The 24,330-nt window shown below is 27.9% G+C and overlaps 3 protein-coding genes across 3 annotated transcripts in view; 1 reads left to right on the top strand and 2 right to left on the bottom strand.

Annotated features, from left to right (window-relative positions):
• LOC135961119 (divergent protein kinase domain 2A) overlaps positions 1-24,330 on the top strand; it is a 50,522-nt gene that overhangs the window by 9,335 nt on the left and 16,857 nt on the right. The gene's annotated exons all lie outside the window — the stretch shown is intronic.
• On the bottom strand, positions 1,404-6,063 carry LOC135961118 (SET domain-containing protein SmydA-8-like). The gene is made up of 5 exons (XM_065512614.1): positions 6,008-6,063; positions 5,815-5,943; positions 5,208-5,751; positions 1,658-2,221; positions 1,404-1,586 (listed from the first exon to the last, which is right to left on the bottom strand). The coding sequence occupies exons 1-5, from the start codon at positions 6,061-6,063 to the stop codon at positions 1,440-1,442; spliced, it is 1,440 nt and encodes a 479-aa protein (XP_065368686.1). The 3' UTR covers positions 1,404-1,439.
• SmydA-7 (SET and MYND domain containing, arthropod-specific, member 7) lies at positions 10,643-19,353 on the bottom strand. Its single transcript, XM_065510605.1, has 5 exons — positions 19,209-19,353; positions 13,226-13,360; positions 12,604-13,162; positions 10,935-11,495; positions 10,643-10,870 (listed from the first exon to the last, which is right to left on the bottom strand). Exons 1-5 carry the CDS (start codon positions 19,259-19,261, stop codon positions 10,718-10,720), a joined length of 1,461 nt encoding a protein of 486 aa, XP_065366677.1. The 5' UTR covers positions 19,262-19,353; the 3' UTR covers positions 10,643-10,717.

Raw genomic sequence — 24,330 nt, 5'->3', positions numbered from 1 at the left:
TGAAGATTGTTGTCAAACTCAACAAGAGATTGCAAAATTATTGGAAGCTACGCAAGCAGCAATTTCAAAACGATTGCGACCAGCAGAATTCATCCAAAACCAGGGAAATTGGGTATTGAAGCCGAAAGACCTTGAAAGACGATTTTGCATGTCCGGAATGAAAATCATTTTTGCACCGAATCATTACTTGTGATGAAAAATTAATCCATTAACCCAACCCGAAGCGTAAGAGATCATATGTGAAGCCCGGCCAACCAGCCGAATCGATACCAAAGCCAAATATTCATGGCTCTAAGGTAATTCCCTGTATTTGGGGTGAGCAAAAGGCTAGTATATATTAAGAGCTGCTGAAATCTGACCAGACCATCACAGGGAACCTGTATCGAACGCAACTGATGTGTTTAAAGCGATCATTGGCGGAAAAACGCCCAGAATATGCGACTAGACATGAAACCGTAATTTTCCATCATGACAACACTCGGCCACATGTTGCAATAACTGTTAAAAACTATTTAGAAAGAAGTTTTGCTTCATCCACCTTATAGTCCAGACCTTGCCTCGTCCGGCTACAATTTGTTTCGATCGATGCAGAACGCTCTCTCTGGGATATGCTTCACTTTCTTGGCTCAAAAGATGAGCAGTTATTTTGGCTAGGAATCCATATGTTGCCAATAAGATAGAATCGATAGTCTTTAGTCTAGACTAGACTCAATAGTTTTTGGTCTAGATTAGACTCAATAGTCTTTAGTCTAGACTAGGAACAATAGTCTTTAGTCTAGACTAGAATCAATAGTAGTCTCAATAGTCTAGACTAGACTCAATAGTCTTTAGTCTAGACTAGACTCAATAGTCTTTAGTCTAGACTAGAAACAATAGTCTTTAGTCTAGACTAGAAACAATAGTCTTTAGTCTGGACTAGAATCAATAGTATTTAGTCTAGACTAGAATCAATAGTATTTAGTCTAGACTAGACTAAAAGTCCGTAGTCTGGACTAAATAATCTTTTGCCTAGGTTAGACTCAATAGTCTAAAAGTCTCTAGTCTCGACTAGACTTAAAAGCCTTTAGTCTCGACTTGACTCAAATGTCTTTAATCTAGTCTAGACTAAATGTTTTTTTTTCTAGTCTAGGCTAGTCTTTAGTCTGGTCCAGTCTAAAGAGTCTTTAGTCTAGTCTTGACTTGACATAAAAGTCTTTATTCTAGTCTAAACAAAATAGTATTTAGTATAGTCTAGACTCTGTAGTTTAAAGTCAGGTCTAGACTAGAGTAAATAGTCTTTAGTCTAAAATCTTATATTGTTTATATTATTTTTTGTACTTTAAGAACCACTGTTTTTTTTTTTTGTTTTTTCTGCTAAAACTAAAACAAAACAAATTAAATAACATTTAAATGATGTAATTTATACCAACACAAAACATTTATTTTAAAAACAAAACACTTTATTTTAACATTTTTATATCGGTTTGTAAATATTTCAACTCCTGCATCATAGAGTGTAATAATTTACCCTCAGGAGTTTCTTTGGGCTCATACAATAACATGTGTATGGAATCGCGTAACATTACATCAGATTCCAATAATAAATCCTGAAAATAACAAAAATAAAGTAAGGAAAATATGAATTTTTTAACAGATTTTCTTAATATGGAAAACCTACCCTTAAATCCTTTTTATTCAATTCCTTTTCCTGATAACGCATACGATTGTATTCAGCCCATGTGCTGCCCAGTTCATATATCGCTATAGCTTTAAGCCGTGATATATCCGGGGCTATAGTAGTGAGCACCTTTAAAATATCCTTACACAAATCAATCTTACGTTCGTACACCTTACGGCCCGGACAAGAACTAATATCATTGATTATGTTCCTCAAAGCAGCCGCAATATTCTGTTTCACATCCACGATCATATAATGTTGTGGATGAATAATTTTCTCAAGCTTTTGAAGCCATATTTCCATTTCTTTCAGAGTTTTAGGTTTTTGTAATTCCTCTGTTTGTAACTTGCTGAGCAAGATGTCTATGACTTCGTTAGTTTCTTGATGTTTGCAGTCGAGGCATTGCCATTTTTCAGCCTCTTTTCTAATCATGTAACCTTTAGGACAGTTAGTACATATTAAGGTGGACATATGAGATCCTAATTCTGTAGGATCTTCGCAGCGTTTACAGGTGCAATGGAAATATTTACCTTCGCGAAGAATTTTTCTACGCTCTGCTGTATTCTGGAATGATAAGAATAGCTTAATTTTAGAGTTGTTGGGAATTTTATAGGAAAATATCGATTTTTAGTGCGAAAGATCTGAGATCCTGATCAGATCATAAACAATCTAAAAATTGTGTTACATTTTTCTTATAAAAATTCATTTTTGCTGAAAAAGCTCAATAATTTTTGGAAAATTTTATTAAAAACATCGATTTTTGATGAGAAAGATCAGTGATATTTTAGATTTTTGGAATTTTTTCTTATAAAAATCAATTTTTGGTGGAAAATATCAATGATTATTGATAGTCACCTTAAGAATATTTGAAGTTTTTGGAGAAAAATAAATTTTTGGTTGAAAAGATCAGTAATTATTTTGCGAATTTAAAAATTGTTCTTATAAACATGATGAGAAACTGATCAGGGAAAAATCTGGTTACGAATTGTTAGCAATTATCGTTTTTTTATGAAATGTTCTTTTCTTAATTTCTTAGGAAAATCTATGTTTGGTGGAAAAGATCAGTGATCACAGAACTTCATTATGTTCCTTCTAAAATTTGTTGAAGTTTTTAAATTAATTTTTTGTCGGAAAGATCAGTGTTTATTTTACGAATTGTTAACAATTATAGATTTTAGAAAAGTTTTCTTATAAACATAAATTTTTGATGGGAAAGATCAGTGATTATTTGTTCTTATCAAATGATATTTTCGCTATCTTGTTGGGAAAGATCAGTGAATACAGATTTACATACATTTTTGATGGGAAAGATCAGTGATTATTCGTTCTTATCAAATGATATTTTCGCTATCTTGTTGGGAAAGATCAGTGATCACAGATTTACCGAAATCCATTCAAACATTTTTGGAATTTTTTATAAAAATAGACTTTAGATTTCCATTATAATCCGTTTAAGAAGTTTTGGAATTTTATAAAAAAAAAAAATTTGGTAGAATTGATCAATGATCACATGATTTTTATTGTTTTCGCTCTTAGCAATTATAGAGTATTGTAAATGTTTCTTATAAAAATCGAGTTTGGTTGAAAAAAATCAGTGATCACTTGATCTAAACAAATTTTTTTTATAAAAAAAATGGGTTTATGGTAGAAAATATCAGTTATTTTGGAACAGTTTTTTGTGATTTTATATGAACAAATCGTTAATTACAAATTGTATGCAGTTTGAAAATTTTATATGAAAAATATGTTTCCTTTTGGTAGGAAAGATCAGTGATCACATATTTTCATTATTTTCGCAATTTATTAGATTGATCATAGATTTTCATTACTTATTGTATGAAAAAATCAGTGATCATATATTTTTCTCATAATTTTCATTAACTTTCTATTTAATTTTAGATTTTAATTATAGGCAGTTCAAGAATTTTTGGGATTTTATATGAAAAAATAATTTTTTTGTGGAAATGATCAAAGAATATTATATTCGCTGATCCCATTAAATTGAGAATTAAAAGTTTTTTTTTTAAATTTTATATAAAAAATCGATTTTAAGTGGGAAATTTCTTTGATCTATTGGGTCTTTGACTTAAAAATGCTGGATTTTTTTAAATCTTTAGCTTTAATTTTCAAACATTTGTACAATATAAATTTATTTTACAATATTGGGCATTTTTAGCTATGACCTTTTCCCATCTTTCTGCCAACATATGGATTCCGAGCCAAAAAAAAACTGATCATCTTTTGAGGCCAAGAACAAATCATGCCAATATCAAATACTCTGTTCCAAAGTGAAGTGTATACCATCGATCGAAACAAATTGTAGTCGGACGAGCCAAGGTCTGGACTATAAGGCAAGTAAGGCAAAACTTCACAACCACTTCTTTCTAAATACTTTTTAACAGTTATTGCAACTGTGGCCGAGTGTTGTCATGATGGAATATTACGGTTTCATGTCTGGCCGCATATTCTGGCCGTTTTCGGACAATTCCAACGCTTCGTAATGGATCCATTTTACATCACAAATAATGACTCAGTGTAAAAATTATTTTCTTTTATAGCTTTCAAGCAGCATTTCGGACATGCAAAAACATATTTCAAGGTCTATCGGCTTCAATTCGCATGCCACAGAATTTCCCTGCTTTTGGATGAATGCTGCTGCTCGCAAATGTTTTGAAATTGCTGCTCGGGTAGCTCTCTATGATTTTGCAAGCTCTTGATGAGTCTGACAACAATCTTCATGGAGTAATGGCTCAAATTCTTGGTCTTTAAACTTTTTGAATGGCTTGGGCGATCTTTGTCTTCCGTGTCAAAATTATCACTTCTGAACCGCACAAACCATCTCTCGCACGTTAAAACACATTCACCATAAGCTTTGGTGAACAATCGGACGCTTTGCTGGCACAAAATTTTACATTTTTGAAGCAAAAAAAAACTTTGTTGTTTACACTACACTGTTCAATAACTATTTGAGAATAAATGACGGATATGTACCCTTCAAAATGACATATAAGTTATTAAAAACAAAAATCGCGTTCAGAAGATAAGCCAGCTATTGTAAATCCCAATATTTTAGAGTGTAATTGTAGGCAGTTTAAGAATTTTTGCGATTTTTTATGAAAAAATAAATTTTTGGTGGAAAAGATCAGTGATCAAAGAATCTTTTTATATTCGCTAATCCCATTAAATTGTGAATTGAAAGCTCTTTTGGAATTTAATATAAAAAACTCGATTTTAAGCGGGAAAGATCAGTGATCTATTTACGCTCATTTTTAAGAGTAATAAGTGTTTTGGGAAAAAATCCATTTGTGGGGGGGAAATATCTGTGATCACGAATTTTCATTATTTTTTGCTCAAGATTTGTGTAAAATATCGTATTAAAATCCATTTTTGATTGTATAGAACAGTTATCACAGTATTTCTCTTTTTAAATTTAAATTTTTTTAAATCTTTTTTATGAAAAGATCAATTTTTACTGCAAAGATCAGAGATCACATATTTTCCTTATCTTGCAGATCACATATTTTCCAATTTTATTCCTACTCCTACTCACCAACAGAATATTCGTATAACAGTTGGTAACAATTTCACCCGCTTCTATCGCTCTATTTGCATAAATCTTCATACAATATTTATCATCTATCGCTATACATGTATTGGCCATACAATCATGCGACAACAGAGCACCCTTAACATAAACTCCCTTCATTGAGCCCACATCTGGGGCACGTATCTCAAAACTATTAACATCGATAAAGCCACACAAGCATTGTAAAAATTCCTCATTTATCTGAGAAGCATAAGATAAATAGTTTAAAATTCCTGACTGTAAAATAGGTTGTATCGCATTTTTACTATAGTACAACCATATTGGGGTATTACGACGCTGTTCCATGTGATTTTCAGCTTGTAAAATTGTCAGAAAATGTTGTTGAGTTAGAGGATTTTCTTGTAGTAATAGAAATTTTATCAGGCCATAGGTATCAGGATGTTGTTTTAAGTTATGGATGTTTAGATCGGTCATAGTTGCTAGCTTCTGACAGTCGTACTCGTAGTGTTGTTTACATTTTTCACATAAAGGTGTTATAAAACAGGTTCTGGAAAGATTTTTTTTTAAGTTTTCAAAATAATTATTTTATATTTTTCCATATTTTACTTACTGGCAGTAGCTGCTGGTTATTTTGTAGCAGTTTTGACATCTTATCTCACCATTCGAGGCCATTAATAATGAGGGTTGTTCCAAAAGCACACATTCTCCCGCTGTTAAATCTTGTTTGGCCTTTACATGTCTGAAAATTTGTTATATTTCTGATCGAAAGTTTTTATAATTTTCATAAATCCAATACTATTCACCTTCCTAATTTTTCATTTGTATTTATAGAGCATTTTTTCTCAAAATATGTTTCCATTTTTATTCGATTCTTTAATAAAATTTAAATATATTTTACCTGTTTTAAATCCGTTTGTAGACTGTTGAATACTTAGAAATTACATGATGATTTACTTGCAAAATTTGTATCTCTTGTGCAGAAATTTTAACAAACAAAATATACATGCAGTTCTACTCATAAGTAGATTATTGTACATAAATATATTTATTTATATGATTAGCTAAGTTTTCCCTTAAATAAATACATATTTATTAGCTGACACTCGCACAAATATATGCATATGTAGTCTGAAATGAATTGCTGCAATTCTCTGACAAGCTATTTAAATGTGTGATAGTAAATTATATAAAGGGTGTTCCAATATATCATGTACATGACAATCTGTGCACTGCGACGCATAGGATATTTTGTGCAGCCCTAGACATCACCACAACTGGCCCAAGTTTCGTATGAAGCCTAACCAATTTTTGTTGGAAAAAGATCAGTGATCAGTAAGCAATTTTTAATTTTTGAAAAATCTATTTTTGTTAAAAATATGAGTGATCACAGATTGATCTTATTTTCCCTAAATCGCAATGTATACAAAGTTACTAACGATTTAAGATAATTGAGATTTTTATACTAAAAATTAAATTTTTGATATTTCGGGTAAAAAATCGATTTTTCATATGAAAAAACTCAAAAATCTAAAATCATTAATAACTTTGTAAGTTAGCTTTTAATCGAGAAAAGGAGCTCGATCAGTGATCACTCATATTTCTGAACAAAAATCAATTTTTCAAATGAAAAAATTCAGAAATCTAAAATCTAAATAATGAATAAAGAAATAAGCTTTTATCGAGGAAAAATATTTCAGATCAAAAATTGATTTTTCTAAAATCCTTAATAACTTTGTAAATAAGCGTTTAATCGAGAAAATGAGCTCGATCTGTGATCACTCATATTTCATACCAAAAACCGATTTTTTCATATGAAAAAACCAAAAAATCTAAAATTCTTAATAACTTTGTAAATAAGCGTTTAATCAAGGAAAGGAGCTCGATCTGTGATCACTCATATTTCATACCAAAAATCTCACATATTTCAGACAAAAATCGATTTTTCATTGATAAAACCGAAAAATCTAAAATTATTAATAACTTTGTATATAAGCGTTTAATCGAGGAAAGGAGCTCGATCTGTGATCACTCATATTTCATACTTCAAAAATCTAAGATCCTTATTAACTTTGTAAATAAGTCGAAAAAAGTGCTCGATCTGTGATCACTGATATTCCGTACCAAAAATAAGCGTTTAATTGAGAAAAGAAGCTCGATCTGTGATCACTTACATTTCATACAAAAAATCGATTTCAAAAATCTAAAATCTTTAATAACTTTGTAAATACGCGTTCAATCGAGAAAAGAGCTCGATCTGTGATCACTCATATTTCATACCAAAAATCGATTTTTCATATGAAAAAACCCCAAAATATAAAAACCTTAATAACTTTGTATATAAGCGTTTAATCGAGAAAAGGAGCTCGATCTGTGATCAAGCACATTTCATACAAAAAATCGATTTTTCATATGAAAAAACTAAAAAATCTAAAATCCTTAATAACTTTGTAAATACGCGTTTAATCGAGAAAAGGAACTCGATCTGTGATCACTCATATTTCTGACTAAAAATCGATTTTTCATATGAAAACAACCAAAAATCTTAAATCCTTAATAACTTTGTAAATACGCTTTTAATCGAGAAAAGGAGATCGATCTGTGATCACTCATATTTCATACCAAAAATCGATTCTTCATATGAAAAAACCAAAAAATCTAAAATCCTTAATAACTTTGAATATAAGCCTTTAATCGAGAAAAGGAACTCGATCTGTGATCACTCATATTTCTGACTAAAAATCGATTTTTCATATGAAAACAACCAAAAATCTTAAATCCTTAATAACTTTGTAAATACGCTTTTAATCGAGAAAAGGAGATCGATCTGTGATCACTCATATTTCATACCAAAAATCGATTTTTCTTATGAAAAACTTCAAAAATCTAAAATCCTTAATAACTTTGTATATAAGCCTTAATTCAAGGAAAGGAGCTCGATCTGTGATCACTCACATTTCGTACAAAAAATCGATTTTTCATATGAAAAAACCCAAAAATATAAAAACCTTAATAACTTTGTAAATACGAGTTTAATCAAGGAAAGGACCTCGATCTGTGATCACTCATGTTTCGTACCAAAAATCGATTTTTCATATGAAAAAACTTAAAAATTTTAAATTTTGTGATCTCACATATTTCTGACCAAAAATCTGTGATCACTCACATTTCATATAAAAAAACGATTTTTCATATGAAAAAACTAAAAAATCTAAAATCCTTAATAACTTTGTAAATAAGCGTTTAATCGAGAAAAGGAGCTCGATCTGTGATCACTCATATTTCATACCAAAAATCGATTTTTCATATGAAAAAACCAAAAAATCTCACATATTTCTGACAAAAATCTGTGATCACTCATATTTCTGACAAAAATCGATTTTTCATTGATAAAACCGAAAAATCTAAAATCCTTAATAACTTTGTATAAAAACGTTTATCGAGAAAATGTGCTCGATCTGTGATCACTCATATTCCGTACCAAAAATCGATTTTTCATATGAAAAACTTCAAAAATCTAAGATCTTTAATAACTTTGTAAATACGCGTTCAATCGAGAAAAGGAGATCGATCTGTGATCACTCATATTTCTGACAAAAATCAATTTTTCATATGAAAAACTTCAAAAATCTAAAATCTTTAATAACTTTGTAAATAAGCGTTTAATCGAGAATAGAGCTCGATTTTTCATACGAAAAAAACCCAAAAATTTAAAATCCTTAATAACTTTGTAAATACGCGTTTAATCGAGAAAAGGAGCTCGATCTGTGATCACTCACATTTCATACAAAAAATCGATTTTTCATATGAAAAAACTAAAAAATCTAAAATCCTTAATAATTTTGTAAATAAGCGTTTAATTGAGATCAGTGATCACTCACATTTGGTATCAAAAATCAATTTTTCTTATGGAAAAAATCAAAGTTATTAAGTTATTTGGCGTTTGAGCAAAAAAGTAGCAAACTATAGTTTTTACTTCCCTAAAAGGTTCGAATTTCAAAAAAGTACCAAACACCTGTCTGCTAATTTTTTAAGTAGATAAATATGCATTTTAAATTTTGTTTGTATGTATCTGTATTAATTCAGAAATACTAAAATCCATCCTTAATGGATCTTATAGGGAGCGTATAGTCCAAATTCCTTATCCCTACCTTTTGATGTTGAATCAGTCAGTCATTTTGTAACATTAGTCTTTTATCAGGTATGTTCTGTAATCCACGTGATTTCAAATCACATGCCGTTTTAAAATCACACATGTGATTTGTGCCTGTTCTGTAAATCACACTGTTATTATATTTTTCGGTGTGATTTTAAATTTTCGAAAGCACAAGAAAACAGCTGATTCGTTTATTTTAAATGTTTTGTTTTGCTAATAATTTTGTAGAAATATTAAAGTGAAAATAAAAAAATGCCTGGAGCTTCTGTTATATCTTTAATGGAATTAAAAAGAATGGAACTACATTTTATAAAAATTTTGCAAAAACTATGGCGCAAGCTCAACCACTATGTCAAAAAGAAAACAAAACAGTAAAGCTGCCACAGTACACAATTGCTTTTGGTTACCACTTGCTTCAACTTTGTTGCATTTTTTTTTCCAATTTGCGCAAAAAACTTAACGCATATTGATAACTTATAATATAATCTAACAAATATTATAAATTGTATGACGAATTCTATAATTAATTTAAAGATATTGAACATATTTTAGACAAACATTAAAAAATTTTAGTCCGGCAAGCTTCCATGTATTTTCGAAAATCATAAACAGCTGACAACTGAAAACAAACCTGAAACCACAAAAGAAACACAAAAGCAAATAAACTTATTACAGCAGAAAAGGTGTCTCTAGATTTTTATTAAATTGTAGGTGTTTTTTTAATAAAACAAGTAATTCTATAAGAAAATTAATAAAGGACATATTGTTTAATTTATTTAAATAATTTATTTTAATATTTTCCATTCAATAGCCGCAGAAATAACCAAGTGATTTGAAAACATTAGTGACTTTGTTGAACGTTTTAAAATCACAAAATTATGTGCTCAGAACACCATTTATGTGATTTCAAACCACTTTTATAAAATGTGATTTGCAGAACATACCTGTATATCTTTATATATATATATATAATTCTTCTGTACGTGTGTTAGTAACTAAACTCCTCTTTAACGGCTGGGCCGATTTCGATGAAATTTGTTGTGTGTATTTCAGTGGGTCCCTGGATGGTTTAGATTCACAATTGACCTATATAGGAACAATAGGCATGGCACCTCCCATAAAAAGTAAAAGTTTATTATTGCATATCTGGAATACTATTATAGTGGGAGTCTTCAAACTTTCTGTGAGCTATGGCAGAACAACGTTTGTCGGGACAGTTAGTATATTATAGATTTTCAGTTTTTTTTATTAAGAGAATTTTAAACATAATGTGGACATTTTCCCATAGTACCTATATACAAAAAAAAGTTGTAAATATTTATTTTACTCTATACTAAAATAATACAATAATTAAACATATTTATTTGGAGGCAAGTTTCTGTAAATTTTCTTCAATTTGTTCCTGTTGTATAGAGATGCGACGCACCAAATGACCTTCGGGCGAATTAACCGGTTCGAATGATAATAATTCTTTAGCCTCGGCAGCAACTTCTTTGGCAAATTGTAATTTTTGCTAAAACAATTTAAAGAAATAATATTATTAAATATTTAATTTCTGTTTAATTAAATTAACTTACATAATACACATCTTTGGCCAATTCCTTGCAACGAAACTCCAACTCTGACAACTCCAAAAACGACAACAAATACTCGTACAATGCAATTGCATACAATTTCGAATAGCCCGGTATAACTCTCTTCACCACCGGCAATATTTCCTCACACAAATCTAAGCGCCGTTCTAAAACCTCTTTGCCCGGCTTACACATGGGATTCATTAGTATACCCCTTAAAATGGTGGCAATATTTTGTTTCAAATCAATCATAAGAAAATGATTTGGATGAAAATCTCCAGCATATTTATGCAACAGCTCTTCGTAACCCATTATATCACCATTGGCTTTGGCCATTTCCTCGGAGACCTCAGTGAGAAGTTTCTGTACTTGTATGGGATCGATTGTGTTATTGCATTGTTCACACAGCCATTTGCCGCGATGGCAGATAGCATAGCCTTCGTTACACTGTTTACATTTAAGTGAACTCATGTGGGTACCCATTTCGGTGGGATCGAGACAGCGACTGCAACCGCATTCAAAATGTCGGGTCATGCGAAGGTGATGTTGACGTTGTATTGTGCCCTGGGAGGAAGAAAATAATAGGTTCGTAATTAATAAAGGGACCAGAAATATTAGTGCTTGGTCATGGCGATCTTTATATAGTCCGTTTAGTCTATCGTCTAGTCTAGACTAAATAGTCTTTGATCTAGTCTAGACTCAATAGAATTTGGTCTAGACTAAATAGTCCTTAGTCTAGACTAAATAGTCCTTAGTCTAGACTAAATAGTCCTTAGTCTAGAGTAAATAGTCCTTAGTCTAGACTAAATAGTCCTTAGTCTAGACTAAATAATCTTTAATCTAGTCTAGACTAAATAGTCTTTAATCTAGTCTTAAGTCTAGTCTAGTCTAAATAGTATTTAGTCTAGTCTAGGCTAAATAGTCCTTAGTCTAGATTAAATAGTCTTTATTTTAGACAAAATTTAGTCTAGACTAAATAGTCTTAAGTCTAGTCTAGACTAAATAGTCTTTAGTCTAGATTAAACAGTCTTTAGTCTAGACTAAATAGTCCTTTGTCTAGACTAAATAGTTCTTTGTCTAGACTAAATAGTCCTTAGTCTAGACTAAATAGTCTTAAGTCTAGTCTAGACTAAATAGTCTTAAGTCTAGTCTTAAGTCTAGTCTAGACTAAATAGTCTTAAGTCAAGTCTAGAGTAAATAGTCTTAAGTCTAGTCTAGACTAAATAGTCTTTAGTCTAGTCTAGACTAAATAATCTTTAGTCTAAACAAAATAGTCTTAAGTCTAGACTAAATAGTCTTTAATCTAGTCTAGACTAAATAGTCCTTAGTCTAGACTAAATATATAGTCCAATTTGAGCTTCAATCGTAGGTCTTTATGTAGTCCAATTTTAGCTTCCATCGTAGGTCTTTCTTTATATAGTCCAATTTTAGCTTCAATCCTAGGTCTTTATATAGTCCAATTTTATCTTCAATCGTAGGTCTTTATATAGTCCAATGTTAGCTTCAATCGTAGGTCTTTATATAGTCCAATTTTAGCTTCAATCGTTAGTCTTTATATAGTCCAATTTTAACTTCAATCGTAGGTCTTTATATAGTCCAATTTTAGCTTCAGTCGTAGGTCCAATTTTAGATAATTCTTTGCTTTATACCAAATTTTCATAAATTTTCTTACCATCAGTGGATTCGTAAATGAATTGTAAATAATCTCTCCCGCTTTTATGGGCACTCCAGCATATATTCTCATATTATATTCATCGTCTATAGAGGTGGCCGCATTCGGTACACAATGATGGGGCATTTTTGCTGCGTGCACATAAATTCCCTTTAGCGAATCACCCATAACTTTGCTCGACACCTCAAACGCATTCGCATCTATTAAAATGCACAATTTATGCAACAAATCTCCATCTAAACAATTCTCCTCCTTGGCGCTACACAAAGTATCCATAAAACCCGATTGTATTAAAGGCTGTACAATATTCTCTTCATGATCTTGCCACATATCAGTTTCACGATACTCATTCAATTTGAAATTATGTGGCAATAAATCTTTACATTTCTCGTTTGTATGTGGATTCTCCCGCAGTAGTAGCAGTTTAAGCACAGCATTTAAAGAAAAATTGTTTATAAGCAGATTTTTGGAAATATGTTTGGCTTGTGTTTGAAAAAATTCACACTCAAAACGATCGTGATCACGGCAATCCATGCACAAAGGAAAGAATTGACATTGCCTAGTAGAAAATGAGATTTTTGTAGATATTTATAATTTCGTTTTGAGAAAAAAGAAAACTTACTTGCACATAACAAAAGAATCCTCACAGCATTTGGCACATTTCATTTGTTCACACTCCCAGTGTGTGGTAATCAATAAGGGCTGTTCTTCGATTAATATATCGCCGGGTTCTATATCAATAGCCGCTATTAAATGTCTGTAAAATATAAGTCATTATTATTTTTAGTTTTGTTATGGATTCATGTTAATTTGAACCTATATCCCAATTATATAGTCATTAAACTATAGAGTGCAAATTTTAGTAAATATTTAAGGTACTATCCGACTAAAACTTTTTTAATTTTAGTAATAATATTTAAGAAGGTACTAATTTTTCGAGACTAAATATTTTTTGCTATAATATAGAGTCAATAGTCTTTGGTCTAGTCTAGACTAAATAGTATTTAGTGTAGTCTAGACTAAATAGTCTTTGGTCTAGTCTAGACTAAATAATCTTTAGTCTAGACTAAATAATCTTTAGTCTAGACTAAATAATCTTTAGTATAGACTAAATAGTCTTTGGTCTAGTCTAGACTAAATAGTCTTTAGTCTTGTCTAGACTAAACAGTCTTTAGTCTAGTCTAGACTAAATAGTATTGTCGAGACTAAATAGTCTTTGCTCTAGTCTAGACTAACTAGTCTTTGGTCTAGTCTAGACTAAATAGTCTTTTGTCTAGTCTAGAATAAATAGTGTTTAGTCTAGACAAAATAGTCTTTAGTCCAATCTAGACTAAATAGAATCTAGACTAAATAGTCTTTTGTGTAGTCTAGACTAAATAGTATTTTGTGTAGTCTAGACTAAATAGTCTTTAGTCTAGTCTAGTCTAAATAGTCTTTGGTCTAGTCTAGACTAAATAATCTTTAGTCTTGTCTAGACTAAATAATCTTTAATCTAGACTAAATAATCTTTAGTATAGACTAAATAGTCTTTTGTCTAGTCTAGACTAAATAGTCTTTAGTCCAATCTAGACTAAATAGTCTTTAGTTTAGTCTAGACTAAATAGTCTTTAGTTTAGTCTAGACTAAATAGTCTTTAGTCTAGTCTAGACTAAATAGTCTTTAGTCTAGTCTAGACTAAATAGTCTTTAGTCTAGTCTAGACTAAATAGTCTTTAGTCTAGTCTAGACTAAATAGCCTTTAGTCTAGTCTAGACTAAATAGTCTTTAGTCTAGTCTAGACTAAATAGTCTTTAGTGTAGTCTAGACTAAATAGTCTTGTCTAGACTAAATAATCTTTAGTCTAGACTAAATAGTATTTGCTCTAGTCTAGACTAACTAGTATTTGGTCTAGTCTAGACTAAATAGTCTTTAGTATAGTCTAGACTAAATAGTCTTTAGTCTAGTCTAGACTAAATAGTCTTTAATCTAGTCTAGACTAAATAGTCTTTAATCTAGTCTAGACTAAATAGTCTTTAGTCTAGTCTAGTATAGACTAAATAGTCTTTAGTATAGTCCAGACTAAATAATCGTTATTAAAGCTAGACTGAATAGTCTTTAGTCTAATCTACACTAAATAGTCTTTAGTCTAGACTAAATAGTCTCTAGTCCAATTGTTATTAAAGCTAGACTAAATAGTCTTTAGTCTAGACTAAATAGTCTTTAGTCCAATCTAGACTAAATAGTCTTTAGTCCAATCTAGACTAAATAGTCTCTAGTCCAATCGTTATTAAAGCTAGACTAAATAGTCTTTAGTCTAATCTACACTAAATAGTATTTAGTCTAGTCTAGAATAAATAGTCTTTAGTCCAATCTAGACTAGTCTCTAGACCAATCTAGACTAAATAGTCTTTTGTGTAGTCTAGACTAAATAGTCTTTAGTCTAGTCTAGACTAAATAGTCTTTAGTCTAGCCTAGACTAAATAGTCTTTAGTCTAGTATATACTAAATAGTCTTTAATCTAATATAGACTAAATAGTTTTTTCTAGAGTCAACTACTTAAATAGTTTAACATTCGCTTTACCAATATCCACCCGGGTGACCACATCGTTTTTATTGGTTTAATATTTTTTTTAATTTTGTTTCGATTTAAATGAAATTTATACTCACTGAACAAATTTTAAGGTTCTATAGAATTTAATAGAAACATTTTAAACTTTTTATAAGGTTTTTTAAAATTTCATTCGTCGCATGTATGTGGGGGATTTCATGTCAAGTGAACCAACTTTTGAAATCGATGTCTTCCGATCGGGATGAAATTTGCACCAAGGTTAGCTCTATTGGATAGTAACTCAGACACAATTTTTCAACAACATCGGTCGAGAACTCTCTGAGTTATAGGGGGTAAAATTTTGACAATTTGGTCAAACAGGGGTTTTTTCTTATCCATGTAACTTATTACCTATTGTTCTTAGCAAAATGTGTTCCAAATAGTATAGATAGCTATTTCTTCGATCTTTCGAAAAAAAATATTTAAAAAAAAAAATAAAAAATTTTTAATATTTTTTTTCCGAAATCAAAAACTTTTTTGACTTTTTTTTAAAATACGCTATTTTTTTTTAAAATAAAGTTTAGATATTTTCCTTGAACACCTACTTGGTCGCTTAGTGGGATGCGAGTGGGATATCTATCAAAATAAATATTTTGTAACTCAAAACATAAAATTTTTGACTTTTTTTGCAAAATCAAAAACTTTGTTGACTTTTTTTTTCAAAATGGACCCTTTTTTAATCTTTTTTTTTAGGTCAAACAAAAGCTTAGATATTATCCTTGAAGACCCTTTTGGTCGCTTAGTGGGATGCGAGTGGGATATCTATCAAAATAAATATTTTTTAACTCAAGACTTACAATTTTTGACTTTTTTTTTTGCAAATACGATTTTTTTCCAAATGGGCCCTTTTTTTAAAATTTTTTTTGTAGTCAAAAGAAAGCTTAGGTCCATTCCTTTAAGATATTTTTAGTCCCTTAGTGGGATGCGAGTAGGATATCTATCAAAATAAATATTTTGTAACGCAAGACATACAATTTTTTAATTTTTTTTTGCAAAATCAAAATTTTTTTCCAATATGGGCCCTTTTTTAATTTTTTTTTTTTGCTCAAAAGAAAGCCTAGGTCCATTCCTTTAAGATATTTTTAGTCCCTTAGTGGGATGCGAGTGGGATATCTATCAAAATAAATATTTTGTAACGCAAGACATACAATTTTTTAATTTTTTTTTGCAAAATCGAAATTTTTTTCCAATATGGGACTTTTTTTTAAAAATTTTTTTTGCTCAAAAGAAAGCTTAGGTCTTTTCCTTTAAGACCTATTTTGTCACTTAGGAAGATGTGAGTAGGATATCTATTAAAATAAAAATGTTGTAACTCAAGACATTCAATTATTGACTTTTTTTTTGCAAATTCGAATTTTTTTTCAAAATTGGCCCTTTTTTAAAAATTTTTTTTTAGTCAAAAGAAAGCTTAGGTCCATTCCTTTAAGATATTTTAGGTCCCTTAGTGGGATACGAGTGGGATATCTATCAAAATAAATATTTTGTAACTCAAGATATACAATTTTTGATTTTTTGGCAAAATCAAAAACTTTTTTGACTTTTTTTTAAAATGGGCCCTTTTTGTAATTTTTTTTTTTGCTATAAAGAAAGCTTAGGCCTATTCCTTTAAGATGGTTTTGATCGCTTAGTGGGATGCGAGTGGGATATATATCAAAATAAATGTTTTGTAACTCAAGACATACAATTTTTGTGTTAAAACATTTATTTTGATAGATATCCCACTCGCATCCCACTAAGGGACTAAAAATATCTTAAAGGAATAGACCTAGGCTTTCTTTTGAGCAAAAAAAAAAATTAAAAAAGGGCCCATATTGGAAAAAAATTTTGATTTTGCAAAAAAAAATTAAAAAATTGTATGTCTTGCGTTACAAAATATTTATTTTGATAGATATCCTACTCGCATCCCACTAAGGGACTAAAAATATCTTAAAGGAATGGACCTAAGCTTTCTTTTGACTACAAAAAAAATTTTAAAAAAAGGGCCCATTTGGAAAAAAAATCGTATTTGCAAACAAAAAAGTCAAAAATTGTAAGTCTTGAGTTAAAAAATATTTATTTTGATAGATATCCCACTCGCATCCCACTAAGCGACCAAAAGGGTCTTCAAGGATAATATCTAAGCTTTTGTTTGACCTAAAAAAAAAGATTAAAAAAGGGTCCATTTTGAAAAAAAAAGTCAACAAAGTTTTTGATTTTGCAAAAAAAGTCAAAAATTTTATGTTTTGAGTTACAAAATATTTATTTTGATAGATATCCCACTCGCATCCCACTAAGCGACCAAGTAGGTGTTCAAGGAAAATATCTAAACTTTATTTTAAGAAAAAAAATAAATAAAAAAAAATAGCGTATTTTAAAAAAAAGTCAAAAAAGTTTTTGATTTCGGAAAAAAAATATTAAAAATTTTTTATTTTTTTTTTTAAATATTTTTTTTCGAAAGATCGAAGAAATAGCTATCTATACTATTTGGAACACATTTTGCTAAGAACAATAGGTAATAAGTTACATGAATAAGAAAAAACCCCTGTTTGACCAAATTGTCAAAATTTTACCCCCTATAACTCAGAGAGTTATAGGGGGTTTTTTTATGTACATGTATGTTAATGTTACAAACAGTATGAGAATCCCATAACTACCCTTAATTGTTAATAATTATTATTATTCAGGTTAAAATAACATTAATAATTGAATAACACTTATTATATCTATATAATTTCATAAAAACTATATTAAGTATATCATTCGATATCAATTTCCTTGTTGGCCAATAAACAAACGCAATAATGAAAATACTAATTTCCAAATCATTAATATTGAAAGAATTAACATTTGTAATACTATGTTTAAATCTTCAGCCATTAGTGACATATGCTAAAATTATAAAATTTACTAAACTAGAATGCCTAGTATTTGATAAATCATTTATTGCTTTTAAAAGCTGTTACTTAAAGGTACTAGGACGTAATAAAATTGGTGTAAATATTTATGTAAGACTGCTTAAAACACCAGCTGATAATATAACGGTGAGTTTAATAAGTAGATTGGCGAAAAAAAAAATAATTTGCAATAATTTTTCTAGGTTAATGGTGGCTTTTATGTGAAAAATTCATCTCAGAAATATAATCCCTTGCTTTATAATACCACCTTTAATTTTTGCAATTTTGTAAAAAATCCCAGTCGTTCTTCTTTTTGGAAAATACCCTTACAAATTATAAGCAAATATTCAAATATCAATCATTCATGTCCCTACAATGTAAGTGTTTTTTTTTATGCAGATGTATTTTTTTACTTTCGCTTAATTTTAATTTTTTTTGTTTTGATTTCAAGCATGATCTAATCATTAATAACTTTACCCTTAATTCTGAGATGTTTAAATATACTCCATTTCCAATGGGTGATTATTTGGTGAAACTTCGGGCCGCCATAAACAATCACTATAAGGGTGAAGTTTTGGTTTATTTTAATGTAATGGAGTAAAATGAAGAACAGATCAGAATTATTTTTTGTAAATGTATCGAAGCTCTGCTACAGCTTCGAATTAATTATTCTATACATTTACAAAAAATAATTCTGATCTTTATTTAGTTTAACAGCTATTTGTAGACTAAATAAAAATAACCAGAAATACCAATTCCATAATATTTGTGAATAATTTTTAAATATGTTAGCCTTTCAGAACTAAAATTTTGCAAATTTAATAAATCAATTTTAAATTTTCTCAGCAAACCACTTTTTTAGAGAATTCGTTTTAATTTTAAAGGCATATTTTCTGTTTTTCAACACTATTTTTTTATGCGCATGGAACACAACTTTTAAGGCATATTTTGGATTGCCCTGGTAATCACTCATGTTCTAATTATTTTTTTTTACATATTTGTTTAATTGCTTTACAGATAATACATGATAACCAAACACATACACATTTTTCGCACTAATCAACCTTGACATGTCAATTGTCAAACTGACAGCCATAATAACTTTTTTTTTTAATTATATACACATGTAACAAGCATATCTTTTACCTGCCCAATTTGTCATTAAATGCAAATTTCACATTTTCACTGAAATTTTGCATTTTCTAAATAATTTTCGTTTTCAATATTTATGATTTTCACAAAAATTCAAATATGTACATAAAATTCTTTAAATTCTTTGTAGTCTATCCGCTAATCAGGTGTATGCAGCCAGCGAGTGTAAGCGTAATGTGTGCGATCAATTAACCGATAATATTCCGTTTTTTTTTTCTAATTTTGCTGTTTTGAAGTTGGGCCAAAAAGACTAAATGATTTGATTGTTTCATTTGTACGATGCCGAAAGCCAAAAACCAAAACTAAAATAAATAATACGCCAGACATCGAACGAATGAAATACCAAGTAATAATTGTAGTTGATGTTGCAGTATGTTTTACTTGTCTCTTGGTTTTCCATACAGTATAGGTTTCCAAAATTTAAACAGTAGCATGAGGAGAGTATTTTAAAGAACATTCTAAATTGTTAGTAAAATTTGCTATAAAAAAACTATTACATATTTTAAATTATTTTTACTGTTGAATGGAAGATGTTAAAATGAACATAGAACTTCGTTTTTCTATTCTAAATAATGTGCTCGTTATAAATTTCAATAATTCAATAATCGAGATATAAAAGGTCGAAGGTCACAAAAATTTATAATTTGAAAAAACTCGGTTAGGCAAACTTCAAGTTTTGAAGCTTTTAGAAAATTAAATTGCCCTCAATTTGGTTACAGACAATTAATAGTTTTCGAATTTTCAAACCTCAATACATTCAAAACTAATAAAATTTTTATAATTATTAGATTTCAATGCATTTTATTTATAATTTTTTTTAATTATTTAAATTTTTTTTTATCTTAAATTATTTTTTTTTTCAGGCATCTTTATTTAATTTGCCAAATACTGTATTACTTTCACGTATGAGGTACCCCCACCTATTGAAATCCAACTAAAAATAAGTATTTTCAAGAACAATTGTATTTGTGTTGCTAGTTATTAGTTTTTTTTACGAAACTAGAGTTGGACGAGTGCAAATATTAATTTAATATACTTTTAGCATGTTTAAATTAATATTAAATATTAAACATTAAATAAATAGCTACATTTGTATAGGAACGAGAGAAAACAATTTAAATAAGATTTCAAAAAGTAACAACATTAATGAAAACTAAACAAAAATTGTAAAAGTTATAAAATATTCATGTGAATTTTGAAATAATTTTAGTTTATTGAATTTATTACTTTTTAGTACAAAATATGATTATTCAAAATGAAATGTTTTAGAAAATAGTTTTTTTCATCAACATTTTCCAAAAAGTAATAAATAAGCTACTACTTTTTTACAAAAAGTAGTAATTTTCATAAAATGTTTAATGAAATTTATTTATTATGTAAAAATAATTGAAAAAATATGTTTAGTTTTTCATTTAAAAATAGTAGTAGAAATACTACTTTTTTAAAAAAGTGCTGAATTCATTAATTTTTTGTAATGAGTATAATAAATAAAAATTTTATAATAAATGAAATTGTATTTTTTGCAAATTATTTTTAAAATGTAAAAAATTAGCTACTACTTTTTTTACAAAAAGTAGTAATTTTCATTAAATGTTATGGGAAATTTATTTATTATGTAAAAATAATTGAAAAAATATATTTAGTTTTTAATTTAAAAATAGTAGTAGAAACACTACTTTTAAAAAATTTTAAGAATTCATTAGGTTTTTGTACAGAATATAATAAATAAAAATTTTATAATAAATGAAATTGTATTTTTTGCAAATTATTTTTAAAAAGTAATAAATTGTAGCAAAGTAGTAGCATACTTTTTTTACAAAAATAGTAATTTTCATAAAATGTTAAATGAAATTTATTTATTATGTAAAAATAATTGAAAAAATATGTTTAGTTTTTAATTTAAAAATAGTAGTAGAAATACTACTTTTTTTTAAATGTAAAGAATTCATTAGGTTTTTGTACATATAATAAATAAAAATTTTATAATAAATGAAATTGTATTTTTTACAAATAATTTTTAAAAAGTAATGAATTAGCTACTACTTTTTTACAAAAAATAATAATTTTCATAAAATGTTTAATGAAATTTATTTATTATGTAAAAATAATTGCAAAAATATGTTTAGTTTTTCATTTAAAAATAGTAGTAGAAATACTACTTTTTTAAAAAAGTGCTGAATTCATTAGTTTTTTGTACAGAATATAATAAATACAAATTTTAAGTTAAAGAAAATTTAATTTTTTTAAAACTTATTTCAAAAAGTAATAAATTAGCTACTACCTTTTTTACAAACTGTAGTTATTTTTATAAAATTTTTAATAAAAATTATTTAGTATGTAAAAATAATTGCAAAAATATGTTTAGTTTTTAATTAAAAAATAGTAGTAGAAATACTACTATTTTTTAAAAAATTGGTGAATACATTAGTTTTTTATATGGAATATGATTAATAAAAATTTATTGTTTACGGACGTTATATTTTTTTCTAATTTTTTTTTTTTGTGTAAATATTTCCATATCCCCCTTTAAATTAAATTTCTTTTTATTCTGGCAATCTTATGTAAATAATTAGGAAAACAAAATTTGAAAGTAGATTTTCACGCCTCAATTGTAGCCAATAAAAAAAAACATCTAAATACAATTTTGTCTGTAATTGAAATGATGTTCGTACATTTGTATGCCTTCAAGAAGAATATACAATGTATATATAGACTTTAGACTTATAACTCAATTATTTGTACCGTAAAAACGCAAGTGTGTGTGAATAGTAATGGATAAAATGTTAGCATTCTGTATTAAAACAGAAATTTTGAGTAAAAATGAAAGAGATGAATCCTAAGGCAAACCGGGTAACCGTATTAAAGAAAATAAACATATTTAAAGCCTCATATAAGAGAGAAGCCAGAAGAGTAAAGAACAGCAAGAGGTCATGAGAACTATTGGTCATTAAATAGAAATAAATTTATAATATTTTATACGAAAAAATCCTTTATGCTTTCAAACTCTATGACAATTTCATAATTATATTATTTTTTCCTTTACTGTTGGTATTTTCTTGTCTGCCTCCCCCGTTCGTATGATTAACAAAAACACTTTCTGACAGTTTTAAAGATTAATCTCTTTTTTTATTATTTCTTCCTTGTTTTTTTTTAATTTTTGTTCTTTTTATGTTGCTCTTTATAATGTGTTATTCCTATTATAGAAAAAAATAACGTAGAAATAAACATTATTTCATTTGCTGGGTTCATTTGTTTTAGATAGATGAAAATTAAAATTTTGTTTGTTTTAAGAGATTTACATTCAGATGTACTTTTTTATATTGTATGCATGTTTAAATATAGTATATCTTGTCTGTTATTGTAGGTGAAGATTCACTGAAGAATGTGTGGCTTTTATTTAGTTTTGTTTTTCACTTGTATTTTTATATATTTTTAATTGTTATTTATAAACTATTGCAAAAAAAACTATATTTTGTTGTAATTGTCCCCAAGCACTCACTGTTCGCATAGTGCGGGGGTTTGGTTGTACGCAAAAAAAACATGGAAATTTGTTCTAAATTTAAGTGCTTGTTGGCGCAGTGTTGGTTAAATAATTAGCAATTCATTGGAAAAAAATCCCTTGGTTTGTGTCCCATAACAAAAATTAAAATTTTTAGATTTTCAAAAAATCGAACAAAAGTTTGAAAACAAAAAAAATCTATTATAAAAAATCTGAATTTTATGATGCTCACTCATTACCATTAATTTTTAAACAATTTAAGATTTTCGAGCTTCTAAGTAATGTCGAAAATACCACCTATGATATAAAATTCTCATTACATATTAAGATTTTTATTATTTTTGGTAGTCCAATAACAAAAATTCAACTTTTTTGAGATTTTCGAAAATTCGAACATCAATTTTGAAAATTTCATCCAAGTTAAAATTCAGAAAAATTTTGATATTCAAATAAAGTTAAAAATTCCATCTATAATACAAAATGCTTAATATTACGATTTATTTTGTTTTTGTAGTCCAATAAAAAAAATTTAACTTTTCTGAGATTTTCGAAAATTCGAACATAATACCAATTTTTAACTAAATTGTTAATATGTTTAAGATTTTTTAATATTGTATTGACTATAAGTCCATAACATAAATTTAACTTTTTCGAGATTTTCTAAAATTCGAACATCAAAAATTCGAAAATAAGTTCGAATGCAGTAAAATCTTTTACAAAGTTAATAAAGTAAATAACAAAGCAAAATTTAATGATTTTTATTAATTTACATTAATTTTTAAACAAATTAAGATTTTCGAACTTCCTAATAATGTTAAAAATACCATTTTTGATATTAAATTCTTCATATGATTAAGTTTTATATCATATTTTACAGTCCAATAACAAAAATATAAATATTTTGCGATTTTCGAAAATTCGAACTTTAATTTCGAAAATTCGAACTTAAGTTTAAATACGGAAAAAATCATAATAAAGTTAATAATGTGTATAAAAACACAAAATTTTACGATTTTTACTCAATGACATTAATTTTTTAACAAATTCTGATTTTCAAACTTTCAAATAAAGTTAAAAAAAATGCACCTCTGGAACAAATTTTCAAGATTTGCTTTATTTTTGTACTCCAATTACATAAATTTAACTTTTGTGAGATTTTTGAAAATTCGAATATCAATTTCGAAAATTCGAAAATATTTTCGAATGCATAAAAATCATTTATAAAGTTAAATTAAAAGGCTAAATTTTATAATTTTAAATTTTTAAACAGAATTAAATTTTCGTTGTTTCAATTCATGTTTACAAATACAATTTTTCATATTAAATTCTTAATATGATTAAGTTTTTTATCATGTTTTACAGTCTCCAATAACAAAAATATAACTTTTTTGAGATTTTCGAAAATTCGAACTTTAATTTCGAAATTTCGAACTTAAGTTTAAATACGAAAAAATTAGAATAAAGTTAATAATGTGTATAAAAACACAAAATTTTACGATTTTTACTCAATAACATTAATTTTTCACCAAATTCTGATTTTCGAATTTCCAAATAAAGTTAATATTATTCCACCTCTGATACAAATTTTCAATATTTGTATTATTTTTGTAGTCCAAT

The sequence above is a fragment of the Calliphora vicina genome, chromosome 5 (genome assembly GCF_958450345.1).
Source record: "Calliphora vicina chromosome 5, idCalVici1.1, whole genome shotgun sequence".
Classification (NCBI taxonomy): domain Eukaryota; kingdom Metazoa; phylum Arthropoda; class Insecta; order Diptera; family Calliphoridae; genus Calliphora; species Calliphora vicina.
This window is presented reverse-complemented; position numbering and strand designations above follow the sequence as displayed.